Source organism: Setaria italica, chromosome IV, assembly GCF_000263155.2.
Source record: "Setaria italica strain Yugu1 chromosome IV, Setaria_italica_v2.0, whole genome shotgun sequence".
NCBI classification, from domain to species: Eukaryota; Viridiplantae; Streptophyta; class Magnoliopsida; order Poales; family Poaceae; genus Setaria; species Setaria italica.
The window spans coordinates 39,053,272-39,075,577 of NC_028453.1; the positions used below are offsets into that span (position 1 = coordinate 39,053,272).

Below are 22,306 nucleotides of genomic sequence, written 5' to 3' on the forward strand. Positions count from 1 at the left end.
TCAAACCAAACACGATGTAAATGCAGCATCGAGTCGACATCAACTTGCATACAGGTGAAGCATCGGTGATATCCACCAGCAATTATCACCGTCGCCATCATATACCCCCTTATCTGATAAGGAAGTCAAACAAGGTCTGAAGATATACTACCTAACCCAGCGGTAGGGGCCGGATTGCCAGCAATTTTGCACAAAAGAGCTGCATCACAGTAATTTAAATCAGTAAAGTTTTCAACAGATTGATAGTTCATACACACAGCATAGCATATAAAACTATTAAAATTACAAACTGCAAATGTGGTGGCATCCCAAATATATGGTCACTGAAAAACTTTGCAATTGTCATCTCAAGCTTGAGAATATTGGCTTTTAAGTGTATCTTCCCAGGTAGTATTTGTATTCCATCATAATCTCTGCGTCTCTATCATGATGTACCTTAAATATTAAAAATCAGCATAGTCAGGAACTAATTTCATAAAACAGGGGATTCTACTCTTGAAGTATTAGTCATGGTTCAACAAAAACATATGCTGCGTGCATAATGGCAATATTTACAGTCACAAATATATATTCTAGTTGCTCCTATGCATTTCTTATCTTTATCTACTTATTTACTTCAGCAAACAGAAATTAATGTAATCATAATAAAACATGCATACCATGTTAATCTTGATTGCTATGAACATTTGTCGAAGGCTAATTCTTTTCATACTGAGAAAATGCATACCATCTCCTCAGAACTCAAGACCGTCATTTCTAGCACATCCACCTCCAAGACCGTTGTCACCACCGGGACCGTCGCATCCTGCTCGATCACCATCTCCAGGACCATTGAATCCTGCAGGCGGGAGCGACGATGACCAAAACACCCCTCCTAGATCACCATTTGCAGCACCGGGACTAAAGTCTGGTGTGAGCAAGGAACCACCTGCAACACCTCTCAAGAAGTCATGACTGCCGCCTTCCAAGCCAAGGCAGCCAAAGGTGAAAGAACCGAGGAAGAAACCAAAGAAGTCTAAATCTATTAAGAAGCTAGCAGGTGATATGACTCATGAGGAATGCAAGGTAGTATCGCAAGCACGGGTGAGGGAGTTCTTCAAAACATGCACTGAGAAAAGAAAAGCGAAAGCGCTGGAGCAGCGCCAGTAGATCTAGAAAAATTAAAGTTTTTTATTGGCATGCAAAAAGAAACTAAGGTGAAACTACTAACTACAATCACTCGTTACTTAAGTCTTGGTAGAAGAAAAATCAAGGAGAGTCGCCGTCCGGTCGTACTGTCCCCCAGCTTGGGGAGCAAAATCTGCTAGCAGATAAAGGCGCTCAAGCTATAGCAGCTTTGTCTTTAGAACAACAAATCAAGGTCATTCAATTTATGGAAGAGAAAAGGTTTACCACTTTATGAAGTTCCAAGGCAAGCCGAACCGGTACCTCTAGAAAAGACTGTACCTAAATGGCCCTTTGAGTTAGGCAAGTCTCTAGTCAGGCCTGAATTGGTATGGAAGCTCATAATTAATATGTATGAATTCCATCAGTGGTACATGGAGCAGGTGGCCAATCACTGGATCATGTTCGCTCATCTTGTTAAACCGACTGATTTTTGCGGTGAAGGTGAGAAATTGCTGTGGTTGGAATTCAAGGATATTTATGAAGTGTACCATCAAGATACCTTTGATGTCTCTCTTATTAGCATCTGGGTTCTATAAGTGTGTGTTTATTATATGTTAATTTTAGCTCAGATCATTATTTTGTGTGTGTTGCCCCCACTAACTTTGTCTTTCATTTTATGTAGGATGCAAATTTAGAGGTGCCGTCGAGAATCATACTTCAACGTTGGCTTCATGAACCCAGCGCTTGTTAACCAACAGTAGATACATGATCACCCAAAGGATACATTGGACCAAATATACAATTTCTTAGAGCAACAAAATTACAAGCAATACATACTACTGCCTTACAACTTTAAGTAAGTGTGGGTACCGTCTATTTTCGTTTTCCTTTTCTTACCTAATTAATGTTAGTTAGTTATAATATGAACATTTATGTACGCAGTTTCCACTAGATTATCCTTATAATTATGATTGATAAAAGCAATGTTATTGTGTTTGATTCATTGAGGAAATCAAAGGACGAGTACCAAGACATTCAAGACATGCTTAACTTGTAATAATTCTGAATCTTTATCTCTATGCAAAAGTTTATTTCCTAAATTTTCACCTAATAGTGTATCATTCATTATTTTAATTCGCACCGCATGGAAGCGATTCCGTTAGACTCATCGTGGTGAATTCAAATAAAGACTTACATTCAGTACAACTTTTTCAGTATGTATAAAGTTTGCACATTTTGTACATTCTATAACACAAATATTTCATAATTTGTTTTTTCCACTAAAGTGCTTGAGACAGGAACAAGAGAATAATTCATGTGGATACTATGTCTGTGAGCACATACACCATTTCGTGAGGGACAAGGGGCTATCGGACGATATAACTGTATGTAAAATAAACCTATTAATTATTAATTATTTTCTAGCTCCTTTTATTTAATTGTTGGTGTAACATTCGTATATTTCCAAATTACAGAAGTGGCGGATTCGTGAAGAACTCTTGGAGAAGGAAAGGCTTTTGGCAATCCAAGGACTCATAGGATTTCTGGTGGACGAGGTGATAGATCCTAAAGGAGAATTTTATTGCAATGGACATTCAGTAGCCGCACCGAGCAACACCACGCCAGGAGGATCCTAGAGGACAAATTATTGCATATATAATATTTGTATTAATACTAGTTTGATGTATATAATATACTAAGAATTGTATATATAGTAGTTTATCATGAAATATATATACGACATGCATACAATACGAGCATATACGTGTGCTAAGGATGTACACGTATAGGTTTGTGTATGAAGCAACAATTAGTATTAATATGGAAAAGAATTCAGGGTAAAAGAAAAAAGGTAATACCAACCGGGACTAAAGGGGTCATGTGCATGCACCTGCATGGCAGCCCCTTTAGTCCCGGTTGGTATTACTAATGGGGGCTAAAGAGGGTCTTTAGTCTCGGGTGAGTGACTCAAGACTAAGAGGGGGACCTTTAGTTATGAAAGATTAGTCCCGATTGAATATTCGAGACATATGACTCCCTCCAACCGGAACTACTTGCTATAGAAAAGCAGGCCAAGCACATTCTGTACTTCCCTGCAAAACGACAAAATACTCATTGTGCTCTAGCATAATTTTTTGAGTACTTCTTTTAGAGTTTTTATTTATGGGTACTTCTTTCTTTTCTTTTTTTTATGGGTTTATGGGTACTTCTTTCAGAATTTTTTTTGGGGTATTAGCACCATCTTTTTTTTTTATTTAAGAAGATGCATCAGGACCATCTCGTCGTAAAAGAAGTTGCAGGAAAGAAAAAGGCCGAAAGCACTAGGCCCACAGATGATGCAAAGGAGGAGGCCCATACGTACGTAGAAAATTCAGATAGCTGATGACACGCTGTCGATCGATATCTGACGACTTACGCCCATCATTTCTTCCTTGGTTAGGCCATGATGATGGAGGTCCGGGTAGGTTAGGTTTTCAAAGTAAGCCGGCGTGGACCCTCCTCCTCCTCCGGTCTAAATTATATTTGTTCGGCAGCCGCTTCATTCAGTAGTCCAAGCACACAAAATGTTGAGCGGTCACACACAGGAATCAGACAGCTGGTCTTCCCCTTTTGATCGGCCAACTTCCTTCTCCGACCATGGCCATTGGCATGAACTCATGAATTTGGTCGGAGCAGCCGGATCGGTGACACGCACTGGTCCTGCATGCACAGAGCTTGAGCCTCTTGTGTGTGTTTGGCCGTTTGGGTAGCACTGTAGCGTAGCCTAGCCCCCACGCAGTGCGATGATGATGAGCAGGACCTCTCGTGAGCATGCATTCTGTCGGCAGGCATACCATACGGTACCTAATGTTCTTGCAATTCCACATCCGGCGATACCTGTACGTGTTTCGCCGGTGCCTGAAGCGATCGGCGTTCGTTGCTGTTGCTTTAATCCAGTAGCGACCACACACATTGTGCGAAGATGCAGCAGGGAGAGGGGCAGGAACTTGGTTTGCGCCGGAAGCAACACATCCTATTTGCTCTCCGGCAGAGCGCAGTGGCCGGATCGGATGGTCCATTTATCCACTTCGGATCAGAGTTGTTTGTATAAAGCCACCAACGCAAGCATGTTTCTTGCCTTCCAGCGAACACGTGAAAGCGACGCCTCTTCGATCTCCTACTTCGGGCTCCTTTGGTAGAGCTCCAAAAACGGCTCCCGGAGCTGTTTTTGGTGGAGCCAAGCCAAAGGAAGAAAAAGAGAAGAGCTCCTCGGGAGAAGCCAGGCAGAGCCGGAGCCCTTTTTACACACAGGAGGCGTTGGCTCCGTCGGCTCCATCCCGCACGCCTAGCACAATCGTTACGTAAGTGCCCCTCGAGTTGGCCAAAATTACGTCAAAATTGCCACCCCACAAGCGCGTGCGGCTCCCGTCCGTCACATGTGCTTGCACCTCCCTCTGTCGCACTCGCCCCATCTCCGCATCTCGCTCCCCTCCTTGCGTGCGCCTTGCCTCGAACCAGCACCAGCGGTGGCGCACGATGGCGAGGAGCAGCGACGACAGCGGAGCGCGCTGTGGGCACCAGCAGCGGCGGAGCAGATGGGGTTGGGATGGATCGGCGGATTGGAGGGAGGATGAGGCGGCCGACAGGGACAATGGGAGGTGGGGGCGGGCTAACGGGGGTGGGAGGCGGTGGGAGTCGGAGACCGCTAGGAGGCGGCGGCGGGAGGTGGGGGCGGAGACGGTTGGGAGGCGGCGGTGGACACGGCCGGGAGGCGGGGGCGGAAACGGCCAGGAGGCGACGGCGGGACACCGGGAGGTGGCCGGCGGGGGCCGGGGGTGTGCCGGCGGTGGGAGGCGGATAACGAAGAAAGAGAAAAGGATAGTGAAGGGTGAGAAAAGAAAGAGGGAAGAAAAGAAAAAAAGAAAAGGAAAGGGTATTATGGGTATTTCACCTTATCCAACCAATTTAAACTACACGGAAGAGTCATTTTGTCAAACGGTTTTCCAAAAGGAGTAGCCAGAGCCGGAGAAGTCACTCCACCAGAGGAGCCAGAGCCGGAGCCGTTTTCAGATGAACCGGAGCCCTGCCAAACTGGCCCTTCCTCGTAGCAGAGATCTGCGCTGTCTCTCTCTGCTGGGCTCCAACTTCCCCATACGACCATACGGATCCGTAGCTCTGGGATGGTACAGCACTACAGCAGCGGCAGCGGCAGCAGCAGCTTCAGCTGAAGTCACTTTTATAAACGAAAGTAGTGCTACTCTATCTGTATTTTCTCTTTTGTACCCGAAGCTAAGTCTAGGAGATCAAATATGCAACTGGCTATATTTTGTATCATATAATAACTACAATGAAAAACCATTTGATTTTTTGCGTCGTGGTCGGACGATTGGTGAGATTGACAGAAGGTCCAGTCGTTGCAGTCTTGCAGAGGACAAGATTTCACGAAGCACGCACCGTTGGTGTCAACTGAGCGCGTACGCCTGGTACTCCCGAGATGGAGAACGACACAGCAACTGTAGTGGATAAACGAGCGAGGAAAACCCCTTTGCAGTTCCTTTCGCCCTCCCGACCCCTTTCCACTGTGCCTGTGCTCGTCAAGATTGGAGAAGGGACAAGCATCACCCGGTAGCCGGTACCTGCTCACCTCTGCTTCCGTTGTTGGATCACTGCATTCGCAAGCTACCGCGCTGGCAACGCAAGCACGTGCGGGTGCAGTACGTGCACACGGACACACTCTCGCCACCTGCCAAACGTGCAGTCAACCAGAAGCTGCTGTGCGAAGGCATGTCCCTCCAAACGGCTCTGATCGCCACCGACGGCGGCCAGGCGGCCGGCACCAGATTCCGGCAGCGTTAGTGTTGCTCCCAAAGCTAGCCTTTGTTTACTTCCCAAGTTGGGAGGTGCCAAATTGGTATTTTGTCATAAATGCGATACTATAGCGTTTCGTTTGTATTTGTGAATTATTGTCCAAATATTGACTAATTAGGCTCAAAAGATTCGTCTCGCAAAGTACAACAAAACTGTGCAATTAGTTTTTGATTTCGTCTACATTTATTACTCCATGCATGTACCGCAAGTTTGATGTGATGGAGAATCTTCTTTTTGCATAGTGTTAAAGTTGGGAGTTTGGAGGGAAGTAAACAAGAGCCTAGTGTAAACCCATTTGTTTGGTTTGGTTCCAACGACCAGCAGCTGTAGCCGACACGGCCCTGCCATTTCCCTGCACGCGGCGTTAACGAACCCAATGACCACGGTGTCACTCACACACACACCCTGCAGCTAGCTCGGCCGAGGAGAAGGGTAATCCTCGGCACGCGCACGGCAAATCGTGGTCGATCCCGCCGCGGCTTTACCTCACCATTGGTCGATGGCGACGATGCCGGCAGCCGCACCGGCGCGCGGGGCCCGGCCGTGTCGCGCGGCGACGGACGGACACGACGGGCGGGTGCCGGGGTGGGTTGGTACGCTGGGGCCAGCCTTGCGCGCGCGGGCGGCGCACCTTCACTTGCCGCCGGGCCCGTCGTCCCGTCGGCTGTAGCTGCCGTAGTGGTTGCCTCGCCTGCCCCGACCGGGACCCATCGCCTCGAGCCGTCGAGCGAGCGATCGGGATCGAGCGCCACCCACCCACCACCACGCGAGGCCACCACCACCAACTTCTTCCTCTGTGGTTGCTTTGCCCGCCGCGGGGTCGCCATCGACGCCCCCGCCCGCCTTTAATACCCTCGGCTACTGCTGCCGCGCCCGCTAGCTGCTAGCTCGCGTGCCCCGCCTCGCCTGCAAGCTCGCTCCAGATCCAGAGGACACGGCGGCGGGGTGGCGATGATGAAGCAGCCTCGGGGCCGGCAGGAGCCGCGCCGGATGGGCAACGCCGCCATGGTCGTCACCATGCTCGTCTCCCTCTGCGTCCTCACCTACATCAAGGCCCGATACTGCTCCAACCCCTTCCGTACGTCTCCCCTCCTCTGCTTTCCTCTCTTCCTCTCTTTGCTTCCACAGCCCTTCTGCCATCAGCGATCGAGCAATCCATGGCTGGATGCCTGAATTGAAGCTGATCTCACCAACCAATCCATGTCTCCTGCGTGCAGCCAAGGCGGCGGAGGAGCTGGAGGTGGTGGAGGTGGACGAGGACTACGACAGCACGCGGTACAAGTTGTCCGGCCCGATCGGGGAAGAGGACTTCGACCCGTCCCGCCCGACGTGCTACAACACGAGCAAGCGGTCGGAGCGGTGCGCGGCGGTGGGCGACATCCGCGTCGACGGCAACCACTCCAAGATCTACATCAGCCCGCTGGACCGGGAGTGGCGGACCAAGCCGTACGCGCGCCTGCACGACCCCGTCGCCATGGACGACGTCCGCGAGTACACGCTGGTCCCCTTCGGCGGCGCCAACGACACCGCCGTGCCGCCGCTCTGCACCCGGAACCACACCGCCCCGGCGTTCCTCTTCTCCAACGGCGGGTTCGCGGGGAACCTCTACCACGACTACACCGACGTGCTGGTCCCTCTGTTCACCAGCACGAACCACTTCGGCGGCGAGGTCCAGTTCCTGCTCAGCGGGATGAAGGACTGGTGGAACGACAAGTTCACGCCGCTGTTCCGGCAGCTCTCCAAGTACGAGGTCATCGACGTCGACAACGACAGGGAGGTCCACTGCTTCCCGCGGATCGTCATCGGCGCCACGTTCCACCGCGCCATGGGCATCGACCCCTCGCGCTCCCCGGGGGGCGTCACCGTCGCTGACTTCAAGCGCCTCCTCCGCCGCGCGTTCCGGCTGGAGCGCGCTGTGGCGTCGCGGTCGGGGGCGCCGCGGAGGACCCGACCGCGGCTCCTCATCATCTCCCGCAAGAGCTCGCGGCGGTTCCTGAACGAGCGCGCCATGGCGCACGCGGCGGCGGCGGCGAGGTTCGACGTGCGCATCGCCGAGCCGGACAACCACACGGACATGCCCAACTTCGCGAGGCTGGTGAACTCGGCGGACGTGATGATGGGGGTGCACGGCGCCGGGCTAACCAACATGGTGTTCCTGCCGAGCCGCGCCGTGCTCATCCAGGTGGTGCCGTTCGGGGGCCTGGAGTGGCTCACCAGGGTGACCTTCAAGGACCCGGCCAGGGACATGGACGTGAACTACATGGAGTACAACGTGTCGCTGGAGGAGAGCTCGCTGAGGGACCTGTACCCGGAGGACCATTTCTACCTGAAGCACCCATACGACGTGCACAAGAAGGGGTGGGACGCCATCAAGACGGTCTACCTCGACAAGCAGAACGTCAGGCTCAACCTCACCAGGTTCGTCAAGACGCTGGAGCAGGCGCGAGAGCTCTTGCCAACGCCATGACCCCTGACCTGATGGATGTGCCTCCTTCTTCAACCTTCAGATTGGGTTGGGAGCTGCTGCAGCCGGCGACTGCGAGTATGCAAGTGGTAGATAGGCTCACACCATGTCTTGAAACTCTTTTTTTGGTTTTTTTTTTGTTTTACTTGTTCTCTCTTCTTCTTCTTCTCCCTCTTGTGGCAAAGATTCATTTCTTTCATTGTTTTTTTTTCTTTTGGCAAAGGAGGAGAGGAAACAAAGCAAGGTCGTGTCGTAGACGAGAGGTGTTTTCTAAGGTTAATTTACACACACAAAAACACTGTAAATTGATTGATTTTTCGATAAATGCCAAGGCAAGAGAAAGGTAAATTATTTGTCCATAGCCCATCATATATTAGGGTGTGATGTGATCATGACTTTTGCCATCAACAATTTTCATTCAAGATTCCCTAGAAGGCCCCTGTGCAAACCCAAGCAGAAATGTGCCAATCTGGCCTCATCATATGAGGCTTGGGACAGGCATTCACTTAGGACTTGTTTAGGAGGAGGCCTTCACACTTTATCTTAAAGCAGCATGTATGATGCTTAAAGCTCTCGCCAACACACACTGTTGTTATCTTAAAGCACCAACTCCCGTCTTCCTCTGCTACTCCGAGGAGCCCAGTTTTCAGCAAGTAAAACCTGCTAAACATGACCGACCCCTATAGCCTATTGCCCTATCACGCGCCACGGAAAAAGTCTTAAACAAGCCATGAACGATCCCAGCAAGGTGAAGTGGTCGCTGAACTGTTTTCCACACGAAAAAGAAGGGGCCCTCTGACAGGACATCAGACCAACCTAACGGAGTCACTTCTCCTTTCTCTCCGAGCCAACCACAGATTAAAATCCATCAAACGTGAGCATTAGATGGCATCGATTCAGCTGTGGAAAACGCCCACGCAACCGACCATAGCATCCATCCTGAAGCATCCCGGAGAACCCCTGAACTCCTGAACTTCCTCTGATCTCTCCGTCCTTTCGCGCCATCATTGTCAGCAAAGATCTCTTTCTGATGAGAATCGATTAACCCACACGGTGAGCAGGTGGAGTATTGAGATTTCAGATTTGGAAACAGCTCAGCTTCCACGACAACCTCCACTCCTCGGAGCTACCAAATTTCTGTTGCCTCCTCGCCTTTCACGGTGCCATCATCGAGGCTGCAGAAACCAGAAAGAAACGTACTCCAAGACCATCACATGTAAGCCAAGTACTCCTACTTTTAGGCTGATAGCTCAGTCCTGCCAGATCCAGGCGTGAAGCTTGGACCTGCTGCCATGGACCAAGAGAAGCATATGTACGTGCAGGAGAAACAATTCTTGCCAGCTATATATTCAAGAATAAAAAAACGAGCTAACCGTAGTAATTAGTTGATTTAAGCTAGAATTTATGCTCTAATTTCAGATGCATCTGAAAAGGCTGGAATTTCATTATTTCACTACAACTTGCATCTGAAATTCTCAGTTAGAATGGATCACTGTGGACCAGGGGGGGATAAGATATCACATAATCATGGCCGTCTGCTTGCTCAATCCTCTGAAGGATGAATGCCACTGTTCAACAGGGAATGAGTGGTCATTGAAAATGCCACTCCACTAAGATGCAGCTTTCTCTCGGTCAGACATCTTTGTCTCTGCTTTTGTTCGGTTCACCCATTTGACTAATTTTGTTATGACACTGAGACCTAAGCAGTAGAGCAAATGTAGCTTTTGGATGCCATCAATTAGGGCAGTTAGTCCGTGCATGTTGTTATGATTAATGTATTTTTGGTCCTGTATGCTTAATGTATGCTAGTCCAAGGTTGGCAATGACCAATGATACTATGCATTCTAAGCTCTGACTCAGATACTGCTTTTACATGCGTAATACTTCTGTCCCAGCAGGGAGAGGAACATGTGTGATAAATGATACCAAAGAATACGTAGTCAAGTACTTTATACTAGTACTTATGCTACATCATTATCGCTTAAATATAGTGAAGTTTCAGAATTTTCATCAAAATCGTTTAGTCAGACAACACGCCTTTTCTTTTGGGTTTGGTACAACGCATGAAACATGAAAATGTCACCTTAATATCATTAAGTAATTTTATTCGAAAATAGTCCACAATAAAACTCTTAAAGAAGGTGGACATATTATTGCACCTTCTCTGTTTTGCCTGAATCTTGCTCCTTTTCATTTTATATTTGTATAACCGAGAGAGCCGTGTCAACAACTAGAGCATGATGGAATGTAACATCAGATGCTTGAATGCTTTCTTTAAGATCGAAGCTACACTAGCTAAGTAACCCCAAGGAAAAGACAACCGGTTAGGTAGATAATGCATTATAATAGTAATTTAATGATTAGTGCTGTTTTTCTTCAACTGATTGTGGTTCAGAGGGAGGGAGGGAGAGATAAATAAATAAAAGGCTAGTAGCACCGAAAGTTTGCTTTTATGACTTCATTTTTTGTTTCTATTTGTCTAGTTTCATCTACTTTAACTAGAGCAATAGTTGACAAAAATATGTTTGCAAAGATAATTTGTATTGTGTTTCTCTTATAAAATGTGGATCTGAATTTGTGATATACTCATATACAGTATGTAGCACGATCTAGTCATGTCTCTAGGTGGACCATGTAGTACGTTATCCGATCGAAGTGTTTTCATCCTATCAATTATACATAAATTAGTCTCAAATGCTTAAAAGTATTATCTACTACTATATACAGAAAACAACTACCTTTATGGAGGTAAAACCACAACTGATGACATTCAGGCCGATGTTATGCTGCCACCTGAACACTGAACTCTAGCCTGGGCCTTTTCTGCCTAAGAGAACAAAATAAAGCGGTAAAAGATAAATTTGTTATAAAGAACATAGTAAGATTCAGCACATCACATCACCCATAGGCAACTGAAGCCTTTTAGGCTATATAATCCTTATAAGCTATATAATACCCAATTTGATTTGAGTGATGGCTCGAGTAGAGTACTGGTTGTAAATATTTCACTAGTAAATAATGTCTCTTACCCAAAATGTACGACCACCAAGTTAACCAGTGAGGATGTGACAGTAAAAAGTAAAGTGCTATGCGTGCGTAGGCCTGCCCCAGTGAGCGCAAAGGCATGAAGCAAATTTTGGACTAAGGTGTTAGAAGCATGTTGCGATGTACATTCAACAAACTCAATCAAAATAGGATTAATGATTGCTACCGATTTGTTTCTGGAAAGTAACTTTGGAGAGAAGAATTGTGATATTATTTGGTAGTTATGGAGAAGAAATTCCAGCAATCTGTGGAGATTAATTCTGCACGCCCTTCCCCAACCCTGCCCCACTTGCAGAGTCATTGACCAGGCAGCATCCTCACAAAGCCAACTTTGTGAAGATTAAAATTCAAAACTAGCTGCTACCGAATTTCATCAACAGAGAGTAGACAGCATGCATTCCTTTGACTGTAACATCACAAGTATAAGGTTGCACCTCTTCATCCCAACTGGTTCGAAGCATCATCACAATCAAAGCAACTATTTGCACTGCCATAGCACATATAATTCCCAACCAAAGGCCCTGGCACATGAAGAGAACTCAGAGTCTCAGACTAGGAGTGGGAAGATCCACGAAAATGTATCTTATAATTGCATAAAACATTGAACTTACCTTACCACCAATTTTCAGAACAAATGCAAAAGTAATAGCTGAAGGGAGACCGACAACATAATAAGCAAACAAGTTGATAAGTGAGCATAATTTCTGCCAGCCACATCCTCGAGCTGCTCCTTAAAACCCATAAACAGACAATGGAAAAATGTCGAACAATATCAGTTAAATAAAGAATTACTGCTATTATGATTATAAAGTGGCATAGAAAACAATGACATACTCTATATGCCAGCACAGGAACTATTGATCTTGCACATAGTACTTGTTTTGTTTCACTCTTCTTTAGTAAAAGAATTAATGATAATGCAATGCAGTAAAAGCAGTAGTTTTGTAATGGCACTGGTCCTAATTGGGTTGTATGCCTGCATGGCATACGGGCAAGTGGCAAAACCCTATTGTAGCTTGCCATATCAAACATGTTTTTTTTCTTTGAGATCATTGAGCACGTTCGGTCTGTGGTCATTTTTATATTAAAAACAGCTGAGGCGGTGTAGCAATGAGGCAAGCCAACCAACACCAACAGTCCAAGATCAAGTGATCAGACAAAACTAAAGTTAGCACATGACTGACATTCAAATTATGGTATTTGCATATAATTTTCTCAACAGGGAACATAAATACAATGTGACGCAAATGTGGTATACTAGACATGTATTTGTCCCAAACCTGATAGCGTGCATTGTATTCCATCCATGAAGTCAGAAGTAGCAAGAATTGGCATCATCATTGATACATACTTCACGACCTTTTTTTCGTTGCTGTATAAATAACCCCACAAATCTCGCACTGATACTGTGACGATAGCTATAAAAAGGCCTTCAGTTAGGCACATGATTCCTGAAATATAAACTGATAGGCGTGCTGCCTGTGGATTCCCAGCACCTAATTCATTGGATACTCTAATACTGCAAAGCAACAAGAGCCATGGTCAAAACTAGTTAACCGCAAGTTTTTTTTATTATGTACAAAGAAATGAAAAGGAGTGGTACTCCTAATTTATGCTTCTCTTACCTTATTACACTGCTGAGGCCACTTGGAATTGTATAAACCATCCACATTGTGTTTAGGCTGCAAAAGAGCCAAAGTTACTTCACATCAAGCACTGGGAGCATAATCCGCCATGAAAATGGAAACACATGCAACTGTAAAGTGGTGAGCCGTGTTACAGAGCAACTTTGGATCAAAAGTAAGTTCTCAGTTTGGTTCACTTACCTGATGGACAGAATTGAAGTTTCCAGTTTTGGATCTGGAAGAAATCCTGCTAGGAGAACCACCATCTCAAATGCCCAATACTCCAAGCTGAGCTATCTTGCAAGTCGAATAACCAGTTCCATGCAGAAAGTAGGTAAACCGCACATTACTTCTTTGTAAAAATTGAAAGCTTTACCAAAATGCATACATTTCCAATGTTCCCCATATCAGGCTTACCACTTACCAGGTCATAAAAGTAGATGGAATGGCTAGCCTTAGATATACTTTGACATCATTTAAATTTAGTGCCTCCCTTGACCATCCATGCCAGCTCCTTCTGCCAGCTTCAGAGACTTTCACATATATTGCTAGCAATGCCACATTGAACCAATAAGATATTGAGGTCGCTAAAGCTGCACCTTTATGGCCAAGGCCAAAAGTTTGAACCAGGAACCAGCATAGTATAATGTGAAGTAGCAATGTAAGCCCAGAGAAAACTACCAATACTTGGACAATGTTCTGGGTCTGCAGGAATCTGGTGAGGCACTGAAGCAAGCCATATGCAAAAAGACCAGGAATCAACCACTGAGCATACAGTCCAGCTTCAGATGATATTTCAGGATTTTGACCAAGAGCGGTAAGGATTTGACCAGTGAAGGCCAAAACAAAGGCCAGAGGAACACCCGTAATCATAAGAGCAATTATAGCCCTTTGTGTATGTGTCCCAAGCATATCATATTGCCTTGCTCCATATGATTGTCCACAAAAGGTATCCAGTGCGCTTCCCATACCCAGCTTGACATGGAAAAGAGGGGCACAAATTTCATTAAATTTAACTGTACTGCAGTAGGCATCAGTGCACAAAGTACATTGTAGTTAGCCTGTTACTCATCACTGCTTAATAGTTAAGTAGTTAGTACAATTATGAAGCATGTGAGAAACCAATTTGGTTAATGGCACACTATTCATAGAAATCGTACTAATTTTGGTTATTAAATCCTTAAAATGTAGCTCCTACAATGCACATGTTCCGATTCACATCCCCTCCCCCCCCCCCCCCCCCCCCCGGCTCTTCATGCACAAGCAGTAGCACGGAGTTGAACTTTGGCAGTTGGCAGAAGCGCGGCTGCTAGCCTGCTACGTACCAGGACGATGAAGCCGGTGACGTTGGCGAAGGAGGCGCCGGAGAGGGAGAGCTCCCCGAGGTGCCCGGCGAACATGACGGAGACAACCTGCAGGCTGTACTGCAGCAGGCTGCAGGCCACCAGCGGCGCCGCGAGACCCACCTGCCGCCTCACCTCCGCCCCCACCTCGGGGCGCGGAGGAGCGCGGGGCAGGAGGAGAGGCGAGGAAGCCGTGGCGGACGGCGCGCTCGCCTCCGCCGCGCCGCCCATTTCGCGACGCCCTCACCGCACTGCCTGGGTTTGACTTGACGAATTGATGGGAGGCAGTTTTGGCCTGTTCGCTTCAGCTTATAAGCCGGCTGAAAAGCTGAAACGGCTGATTTATTGTGAGAGGAAAATACTGTTTGGTGGCTCATAAGCCGGCTGAATAAGCTGAAGCGAACAGACCTTTGGTTTCGGAGCGTCGTCTCGTCTGATTGGTTGAGCAATGGGGGAGGAGAATGAGTGGATGGGCCAGACTTTCCAAAAAGGCCAGGTAGATGGGCCCCCGGCACGAAAAGCTGCGGTGCGTGAGTGGGATGGGCTAAAATCTGCTGAACTGTCGATCATATTGTTACAAAGATAACATATTGTTTTGGTATATACGATGATCTTCATATTGTTACATCTGAACATGAAATCCCTCTCACCGTTCCACCTTAATTTTGTTATATGCATATCATCGTACGTGTCAGGTAACTAATGATGGGGACTACTGCGTGAAATTCATGAAGATCATGATATATCCATCTAAATGCTCCACTTTGTCATGAATTTATATAAAGTTTCTTTTTACAGGAAAATCTGTATAAAGTTATAAATGATTTACACTAATTTTATGCATCTAAGTTGGCAAAATTAGTTTGCACAAGAATAAAAGTATAAAACGCACCGCTGCTAAAACATATATTTAGCCACTTGTAACCGGAGGTTTTCAATTTTATTTTATTTTTTTAAAGGAAAGGGCACGAGAGTGTGCCTATTTCATTGATATAGGGGAGTTACAACCGGCGGACCGGGCAAAGACGGGAAAGAAAGGTAAAGGAAAAAAAGGCGGTGGGGGAGGTTTTCAATTTTAGCTGCTAAAACAACTGCAGTATAATGATTGATAAGTTCTCCGACGGTCACTTGTCTTAAAGCACTTCAAACGACACATACGACATGTACCTACTTATTACAGCATAATTTCTCCCCGATTGACATGACGGTTTTGTCAGGGCTCTTATTTCTAAAGATAGATATTATTGTTATCATGATAACGTCACATCTTTATCCTGATTCAGATCAGCATGTCAAAGTCACCCAGAGGACTCCAACTCCAGAATTCATCGTCTTGGGCAGTCGGCTTCACAGGGTTATGGGCTGGAGGATTCTGAATGGTGCCTGCTTGAGCCATCGGTCCATCTATGTTAATCACGCTCGGGGATGCAAGACCTTTATTCCATTCATTGTCTACCTGCAGCAGATCCTCCAGGCCAAGGTTTTGCTGGTCTTGCGAGAATCCATCATCTTGGGCAATCGGCTTCTCAGGGTTATGGGCTGGAGGATTCTGAATGGTGCCTTCTTGAGCCATCGGTCCATCTATGTTAACCACGCTCGGCGATGCAAGACCTTTGTTCCATGCATTGTCTACCTGAAGCAGATCCTCCAGGCCAAGGTATTGCTGGACTAGCGATAATCCGTCGTCTTGGGCAATCGGCATCACAGGGTTATTGACTGGATCATTCTGAATGGTGGCTTCTTGAGGAGCATTCTGAACGGTGGCTTCTTGAGTCATCGGTCCATCTATGTTAATCAGGTTCAGCGATGCAAGACCTTTATTCCATGCATCATCTACCTGCAGCGGATCCTCCAGGCCAAGGTTTTGCTGGTTTTGCAATCCTTCCAGCGGCTGACTCATCCAGTATGGGGTATCTTCTTCCCTGCCATAAGGAGGGCCTAGCAGGTCCACATTATTGCTCTGTAGGAATGCAAAAAGATCAGAAGGATCCGATGCTGCAGTGTGCTCCTTGTTCATGGTACCTTCAACGACAACAAATCCTTTGTCACAAGCAGTTGTGATAGGGAAAAAGAAAGGTAAGACAAAGTATTAACAGGCTGCTTAATCTGCAAACGGATCAATGGTCATGATACCTTCAAGCAGATTAATGTTTCCCACGTTGTCGTTGATGCCAGCAGCTTTAGTACGATTGTTCTCTCCAACTTGATCAACCAAACCTGCTGACAGGCTGCTTGAATCAGAGCTTTCTATGGATGCACCATAACCTATTTCACCAGCAGCTTTGAGGGCTTCGCTTGAAACACCTGCATCTATGACAACATTGTTCTTCACAGGCAACTGACATTTGCTCAATGGCACTCCTATCTGTTGCCAACGCCTGCTTGACGTAGAGAAATCTTTCTGCAGGTCCTTTTCGTACTCATCCCACACAGACTTTCTGTCACCTCGGTAAATTCCAGATGCGCATGTGTACATGCAAGTCTTCAAAACCGCTGCTTCCTTCACCTGTGTCCACAGCCTTGAGGGGTACACCTCCCTGCTGTCTGCATCAACTGTGGGTGTGATGGATTCAGTAGTGGCCGCATTGTGTGCTGATCCTATCAGCTCAGATACTGGTTTCCTGCTGGCATTCCTCTGGTGCTGCCCTCCTTGCTTTGCATTCCGTTGGAGCAATCGATGTTTCTATATCACATTTGAGAAGAAAATTATCAATAAAGGGTTAAGAAGTCATATTATTTAAGGTAAAACTGATACTACAACTTATTAGCATAACGATACTGCATTGGATCAAGGATGCCGGTGTTTTTAAGGCCCATAGGAGGCACCACTAAATTGGTACCTCCCGTAGTATAATTTTGTGGTATGTATTGGTATTCCCAGGATGGTAAGAAGAACCAAAGAGGTTAAGGCCTGTTGTCAGCCAGATGAGGATGGAGCCTGGTAAGTTGTAGGATTCCACAATCAATAATCAAAGGCATTTAGCTCCCGCAAGGGAAAAATTAACAATGGATAGCCAGCCAAAATGCTTTGACCTAACATGTGCTCAAGTCCGCAGCAGCGGGACAGGCAAAAATGCAATAAACAGAAGGGTGGGAAAATCTTTTAATATTCGAAACAAAATAAGTGAGCACAGCACAGCTGCACGGGCCATCAGCTTGTTGCTGCTTAATCATGACTATCCTAAAATGGTGCATTTGTCTTCATCGTACGAGAAGATTGAAGCTAACAGATTGGTGTACTTCCATTGCAAGTTGCAATATAGAAAAATTAAGTTATAAGGAAGTTTTAGCTGATGCAGCATTTGATGCAAATAATTAGTTAATCACCGTACCTGGAGATGGCTAGATATTTGCTTCGAGGTCAAACCTTTCACATTCATGAGCTTTAGAATCCCCTCAGGTTTAGCATCTGTTACCCGAACAGCTGTGATCATGTTTTCAGCTAATAAAAGGAAACAAAAGGCTATTTTAAATTTTAGGCCATGTGCGGGTACGAGCTTACTCTTGTCCCCAAGAACTTCGATAGCATCCAGGAACTTCTCATGGAGATCAATGGTCCATTTGACTCGACCCGGCTTCTCTGAACCACGTGCCTTCCGAACTTTTGGCACTTCAAATTCATTGCTTCCAGGATTGGGTAAATCGTTTCTATCTAGGACAAGCATTTCCTGGGGCCTTTTAGTAAATGATGAAACCATTCTACTTTGGGTCCTACTAGAAATTGGCCCTTGAGGTGTTGCCTTTTTAAACTTATGTTCTAAGGCTTTCTGCTTCAGTATGTTCAAGCTTCCTGCGTGCAATGGCTTCAGCACATGGGAACATGCTCCCAGGGCCACATGTTCGGAGATTGCCTCTTCATCATCATAAGCACCCATTGCTGTAAACAAGGAAAAATACTCCTATAACATTGAGTTTCGGACTGGTGAAATATTATTAAAATAACACTCTGAATATAAACTTACTAATAAGAGGGACTTGAAGTTCATTCAGTATGTGGTGGAGCAGCTCAGAGTTTGCCAAAGAGCCTGGTACTATATTGCGAAGATGAACTTCTGCCAGTACCAAATCAAGCTCCTCCTCAATAGCATCCCTGCTTTTAACAAAATCCAGGGCCAACCCCACTGTTCGGAATGGGAAAACTGTGCAACAATACAGTTAAGATTATAAACATTTAGAGAGCAAAAATGTTACAATGTATTGAATACATTAAATTAGTGGAACCTAAACTTGAACAATAGGCTCAACATGTGAACTTTAATTAGACTCCTAAGAGAAACTATGAACATAAGGTAGGGGACTCCCCTGCCGATTCGCTTAAAAGAAAAAAGAAACTATGGATATAAGATTCCACTGAGCAGAAGGAACTGATAATCAATTTTAAAGAAATGGAAGCTTTTCTCGGTGCTCTAGTTGTTGGAGTCATTCTCAGACGATATTTTAACGTTCTTGGGGAGCTTATTGACAGTTTGGGTCCTATCTCCTATGATAGTGTATGGAAGGGCGACCCAGAAACTAGCATAGCTGGATAAAAAAATTCAATTACAAAATTCATTTACTGCTCCTGCTTTTAGTACATGTGATACACCCTGAATAGGAGACATTTGATCAGCAATAAATGTTCTGGAGTTCTGGATAAAGCAAACACAAGAATCTAAAACGCCATACCGTATATACCCAAATTTATGATATGCGACAAAAAGGAATGCGACAAAATAGGATGTTCAGAAATTGGAACATAAAACGCCATACCATGCACCCAAATTTATGATATGCGACAAAACAGAATATGCAGACATTTCGAACCTAACACGTCATAGCGCACACCCAAATTTATGATATGCAACAGAATCGAATATTCAGAAATTAGAATCTAAAACGTCATACTGCACACCTGTTTTGCGTGATATGGAATTTTCAGAAATTGGAACAGAAATTCTGAGAACCGGGGATCAGAATCCAATCGAGCTCACACAAACAGAGAAAGACACCAAACATCCTTGAACATTGTACTCCGCAGTATCCCTGAGAACATCACATAGTAGTTGCACTTTTAGGGCAGAGGACTCAGGACCTGAGCTCCTCTATGTCTTCCTTAGAGGCGGAATTTCTTTTTAAAATATTTTCAAATGGATTTAGACAAACGTATTTCTTCCCTGTCAGCTTCAGGAATCAGACAGAAAACATGATATTGAGAAGAGCTAACATATATTGGAATTCTTTTTCAGGGTAAGAAGCAAGAATTACTACAAAATACAAGTTCCTCAGTTTTCATTAAAAATCTTATATTTATTGAAAAGGGTAACTGTTTACGACAGATAAAATAAATTCATAAGATCTTAAACACCTGCAGGTCCAATTCCTGGGTGAGGAACTAAAACACAAAAGAATCCCCAATTTAAAAGGGATCTATCTGGGAATAGAAGAAAAGAAAAAAGGGTACAGAATCTAGGTATAAGAGTAGAACATGAATAGTTGAGATGGCCTTGTTGCAGTTGTTATGTCAACTGCATCAAACATTCTGACTAGGTAAGAAATAGGTAGTCTATTTTATAAAAGTTGAGAGAAAAAGGAAAATTCATGTGTCCACGTTGGTCCTGGATAATGATTAGCCTATTCAATGACTAATCAATCACGGGTCATATAGCTGTTGCAGAAACTCAACAACCGCAGCAAATCCAAACTGTGCGCCGCCTGCCTTTCTTTTTTTCCTCTAGAACACACTCCCTTTTTTAATCGAAGCGGAAACAAAGGAAAATAAAAGGAATTCGTAAATAGAATGCTTCAAAATTGGAAAGCACCTTTAAAACCAGACTCCACAAGCATGTTTGAGATGATCCGCAAGGAAGTTGGGTTATCATCCAGAAGCAGAACTGAAAGGTTTCCCATCACAGGGTGGTGTTCCACCTTGAGAAGCAAAGAGAGATCCCACTCTTTGCTAAGGATGTACTATCATCATTTTAGAGTGAGACCTTCACAATGCATGATATATAGGCATCACATATATTATCAATTTAGAAAAAGACAAGAAATTAAGAAGTGTAAGATCGACTCATTTGGACTGCAAGTTGACTTGGACTCATGCACATAAAAGTTCTCATGTACAAGAGATATGATGATGCAATACATCAGAATCTCGACACTATATTTATTGAATTTTCTATGGAAAAGAGTAAAACCATGTTGTTACCACAGCTTTGCACCCTTTGAGGTTTGAAGTAATAGTTTCAAGAAAAAAATAATTCTACATTGGAAGTTGATTAAAATTGACTGAAATATACATGCAAACCTCAATTTCTTTCTCTGCTGTTTTGATTTGTAGTGTCAAATTTGACGTGCTAAGTATGAGGACAGTTCTGGAAGGACTGTGGTCTCTGAGCAGTGAACTGTGATGGTAGTAATTTCCATAGTAACTGCCTTTTGGAATGGTCCCACGGCCAAGAACTAATCTCATTAAATGAAGCCAGAAGGATTCCATGGCATTACTATCATGTAGTAGTCCCCTAAAATACGAAAATGCACTGCACCATGCCTCTGAATCCAAAATGCCGCATCACATTTATTCCATCTTAGTTGTTTCAAACTTCGGTGCTTACAGCTCTACAAAACAACAGGAAGTAATCCTCAAGCGGTATTCACCCAAACCACCATAGATAATCTGCACTATCCAGCCTGATTTTGACAAGAATTTAGCAATGTTCTACTTGAATTAATTTAAGGAAAATGTGTTTGTTTTGTTTCATCTATAGTCCAGTGATTTAATTTTTTTTCAAAATTTCACAGCTGGTTCCCTATGGCCTGCATTCCGGAATCCCGGCCTCTGGAAAGCCTGGGGCACCAAAACAGAACAGACTGAAATGCTAGGTTTTGGTTTTCTACCAACAAAACCCCGGCACACGGATTGGGAAAAAAAATGTAATGCTGGAGTATCATCGAATCCGCCAAACAACTACAATGCCGCATCAATTGAGGCGCGGACACAAGGTTGCAGCCCAAACCTAATCAATGCCGAAGCACCCGCGGAGGATTCACCCGCAGCCGCAGGCGCGCGCGCGCGCGCTTCATCAACTCTCACAAAATCCAGTGGGATCCTGGGAGGGCAAGACGTCAGCCTCCAGGAAGCCGCGGGCTGCGGCCGCGGACGCCTCGCGACCGCCAGCCGTAGGCGGCCGCAGGCATCGTACCCCGGCTGCTGTTTCTCGAACGCGGCGGCGCGGGGGGCTGCGCTGCCCGCCTGCGCCTCTACCCGCGCGCGCTCCCTCGGTCACGGACGGACTCACGGTCAGCGGATCGGTCGCTTGCTCGCCATCTGTCGAGAGCTCGAAATGGGCCGAAACCCCAGCCAGCAGCAGAAGGAGAAGAGTTCGGGCCCTATTCCTTTTTGGGCTGTAGAAATCCCAGACGAACGAACGGGGCCCAGGACCGGGGCCTGGTTTTAAGTGGGCCCGGACGGGTGTGCCAGATGTCGGCATGGGCCGACGCCGCCACGGGGCACGGGACGGTGGACGGACGTGTGGGCCCACCACACAGGAAGCGTGGGTGGCCGCGCCTGCGGCGCCAGGGGACGGAACGGTGGACGGTGACGCGGCGGGTGGGGCCCGGAGGGGGACACACCTCCGGCTTTTCAGACGACGAGGCGAGATTATTGCATGGGCGTGCTGCGACTTTGACCTTGTTTACTTTCTAAGTTGGGAGTTGCAAAATTGACATTTTATCATAAATGCGACACTGTAGCATTTCATTTGTATTTGTAAATTATTGTCCAAATATTGACTAATTAGGCTCAAAAAATTCGTCTCGCAAAGTACAACAAAACTGTGCAATTAGTTTTTGATTTCATCTACATTTAGTACTTCATGCATGTACCGTAAGTTGAT

General features: G+C 45.7%; 3 protein-coding genes across 8 annotated transcripts; 1 reads left to right on the forward strand and 2 right to left on the reverse strand.

The window, feature by feature from the left end:
• Window positions 1-909: 909 nt before the first annotated feature.
• On the reverse strand, window positions 910-14,701 carry LOC101763261 (protein DETOXIFICATION 16). 5 transcript variants are annotated; one of them, XM_022825863.1, is made up of 9 exons: window positions 14,415-14,701; window positions 13,514-14,064; window positions 13,291-13,377; window positions 13,090-13,146; window positions 12,745-12,983; window positions 12,076-12,194; window positions 11,899-11,985; window positions 11,158-11,246; window positions 910-928 (listed from the first exon to the last, which is right to left on the reverse strand). In XM_022825863.1, the coding sequence occupies exons 1-8, from the start codon at window positions 14,661-14,663 to the stop codon at window positions 11,190-11,192; spliced, it is 1,446 nt and encodes a 481-aa protein (XP_022681598.1). In that variant the 5' UTR covers window positions 14,664-14,701; the 3' UTR covers window positions 910-928; window positions 11,158-11,189. The 5 variants fall into 5 exon arrangements, with proteins under 5 accessions (XP_022681598.1, XP_022681597.1, XP_004966380.1 ...); XM_022825862.1 differs by lacking the exon at window positions 910-928 and adding an exon at window positions 8,806-9,594; XM_004966323.3 differs by lacking the exon at window positions 910-928 and adding an exon at window positions 10,486-11,085.
• LOC101762847 (protein O-linked-mannose beta-1,4-N-acetylglucosaminyltransferase 2) lies at window positions 6,811-8,780 on the forward strand. Its single transcript, XM_004966320.4, has 2 exons — window positions 6,811-7,033; window positions 7,173-8,780. The coding sequence occupies exons 1-2, from the start codon at window positions 6,907-6,909 to the stop codon at window positions 8,420-8,422; spliced, it is 1,377 nt and encodes a 458-aa protein (XP_004966377.1). The 5' UTR covers window positions 6,811-6,906; the 3' UTR covers window positions 8,423-8,780.
• Window positions 14,702-15,471: 770 nt separating the features above from the next.
• On the reverse strand, window positions 15,472-21,672 carry LOC101775816. Of its 2 annotated transcripts, none has more exons than XM_014805080.2 (6): window positions 21,428-21,672; window positions 18,395-18,571; window positions 17,935-18,309; window positions 17,765-17,841; window positions 16,566-17,115; window positions 15,472-16,454 (listed from the first exon to the last, which is right to left on the reverse strand). In XM_014805080.2, exons 3-6 carry the CDS (start codon window positions 18,305-18,307, stop codon window positions 15,712-15,714), a joined length of 1,743 nt encoding a protein of 580 aa, XP_014660566.2. In that variant the 5' UTR covers window positions 18,308-18,309; window positions 18,395-18,571; window positions 21,428-21,672; the 3' UTR covers window positions 15,472-15,711. The 2 variants fall into 2 exon arrangements, with proteins under 2 accessions (XP_014660566.2, XP_022681535.1); XM_022825800.1 differs by having other exon boundaries at window positions 17,765-17,856.
• Window positions 21,673-22,306: the final 634 nt, after the last annotated feature.

Bases quoted from the DNA above. Each gene is read 5' to 3' on its own strand.
- LOC101762847 (XM_004966320.4), top strand. From the start codon at position 6,907: ATGATGAAGCAGCCTCGGGGCCGGCAGGAGCCGCGCCGGATGGGCAAC. The intron at 7,034-7,172 runs GTACGTCTCCCC...TCCTGCGTGCAG, and splicing joins ATACTGCTCCAACCCCTTCC to CCAAGGCGGCGGAGGAGCTG.
- LOC101763261 (XM_022825859.1), bottom strand. From the start codon at position 14,663: ATGGGCGGCGCGGCGGAGGCGAGCGCGCCGTCCGCCACGGCTTCCTCG. The intron at 14,065-14,414 runs GTACGTAGCAGG...TTCCATGTCAAG, and splicing joins TCACCGGCTTCATCGTCCTG to CTGGGTATGGGAAGCGCACT. The intron at 13,378-13,513 runs GTAAGTGGTAAG...AAGATAGCTCAG, and splicing joins CCATCTACTTTTATGACCTG to CTTGGAGTATTGGGCATTTG.
- LOC101775816 (XM_022825800.1), bottom strand. From the start codon at position 18,307: ATGGGTGCTTATGATGATGAAGAGGCAATCTCCGAACATGTGGCCCTG. The intron at 17,857-17,934 runs GTAAGCTCGTAC...ACATGATCACAG, and splicing joins CGAAGTTCTTGGGGACAAGA to CTGTTCGGGTAACAGATGCT. The intron at 16,455-16,565 runs GTATCATGACCA...TTGTCGTTGAAG, and splicing joins AAACATTAATCTGCTTGAAG to GTACCATGAACAAGGAGCAC.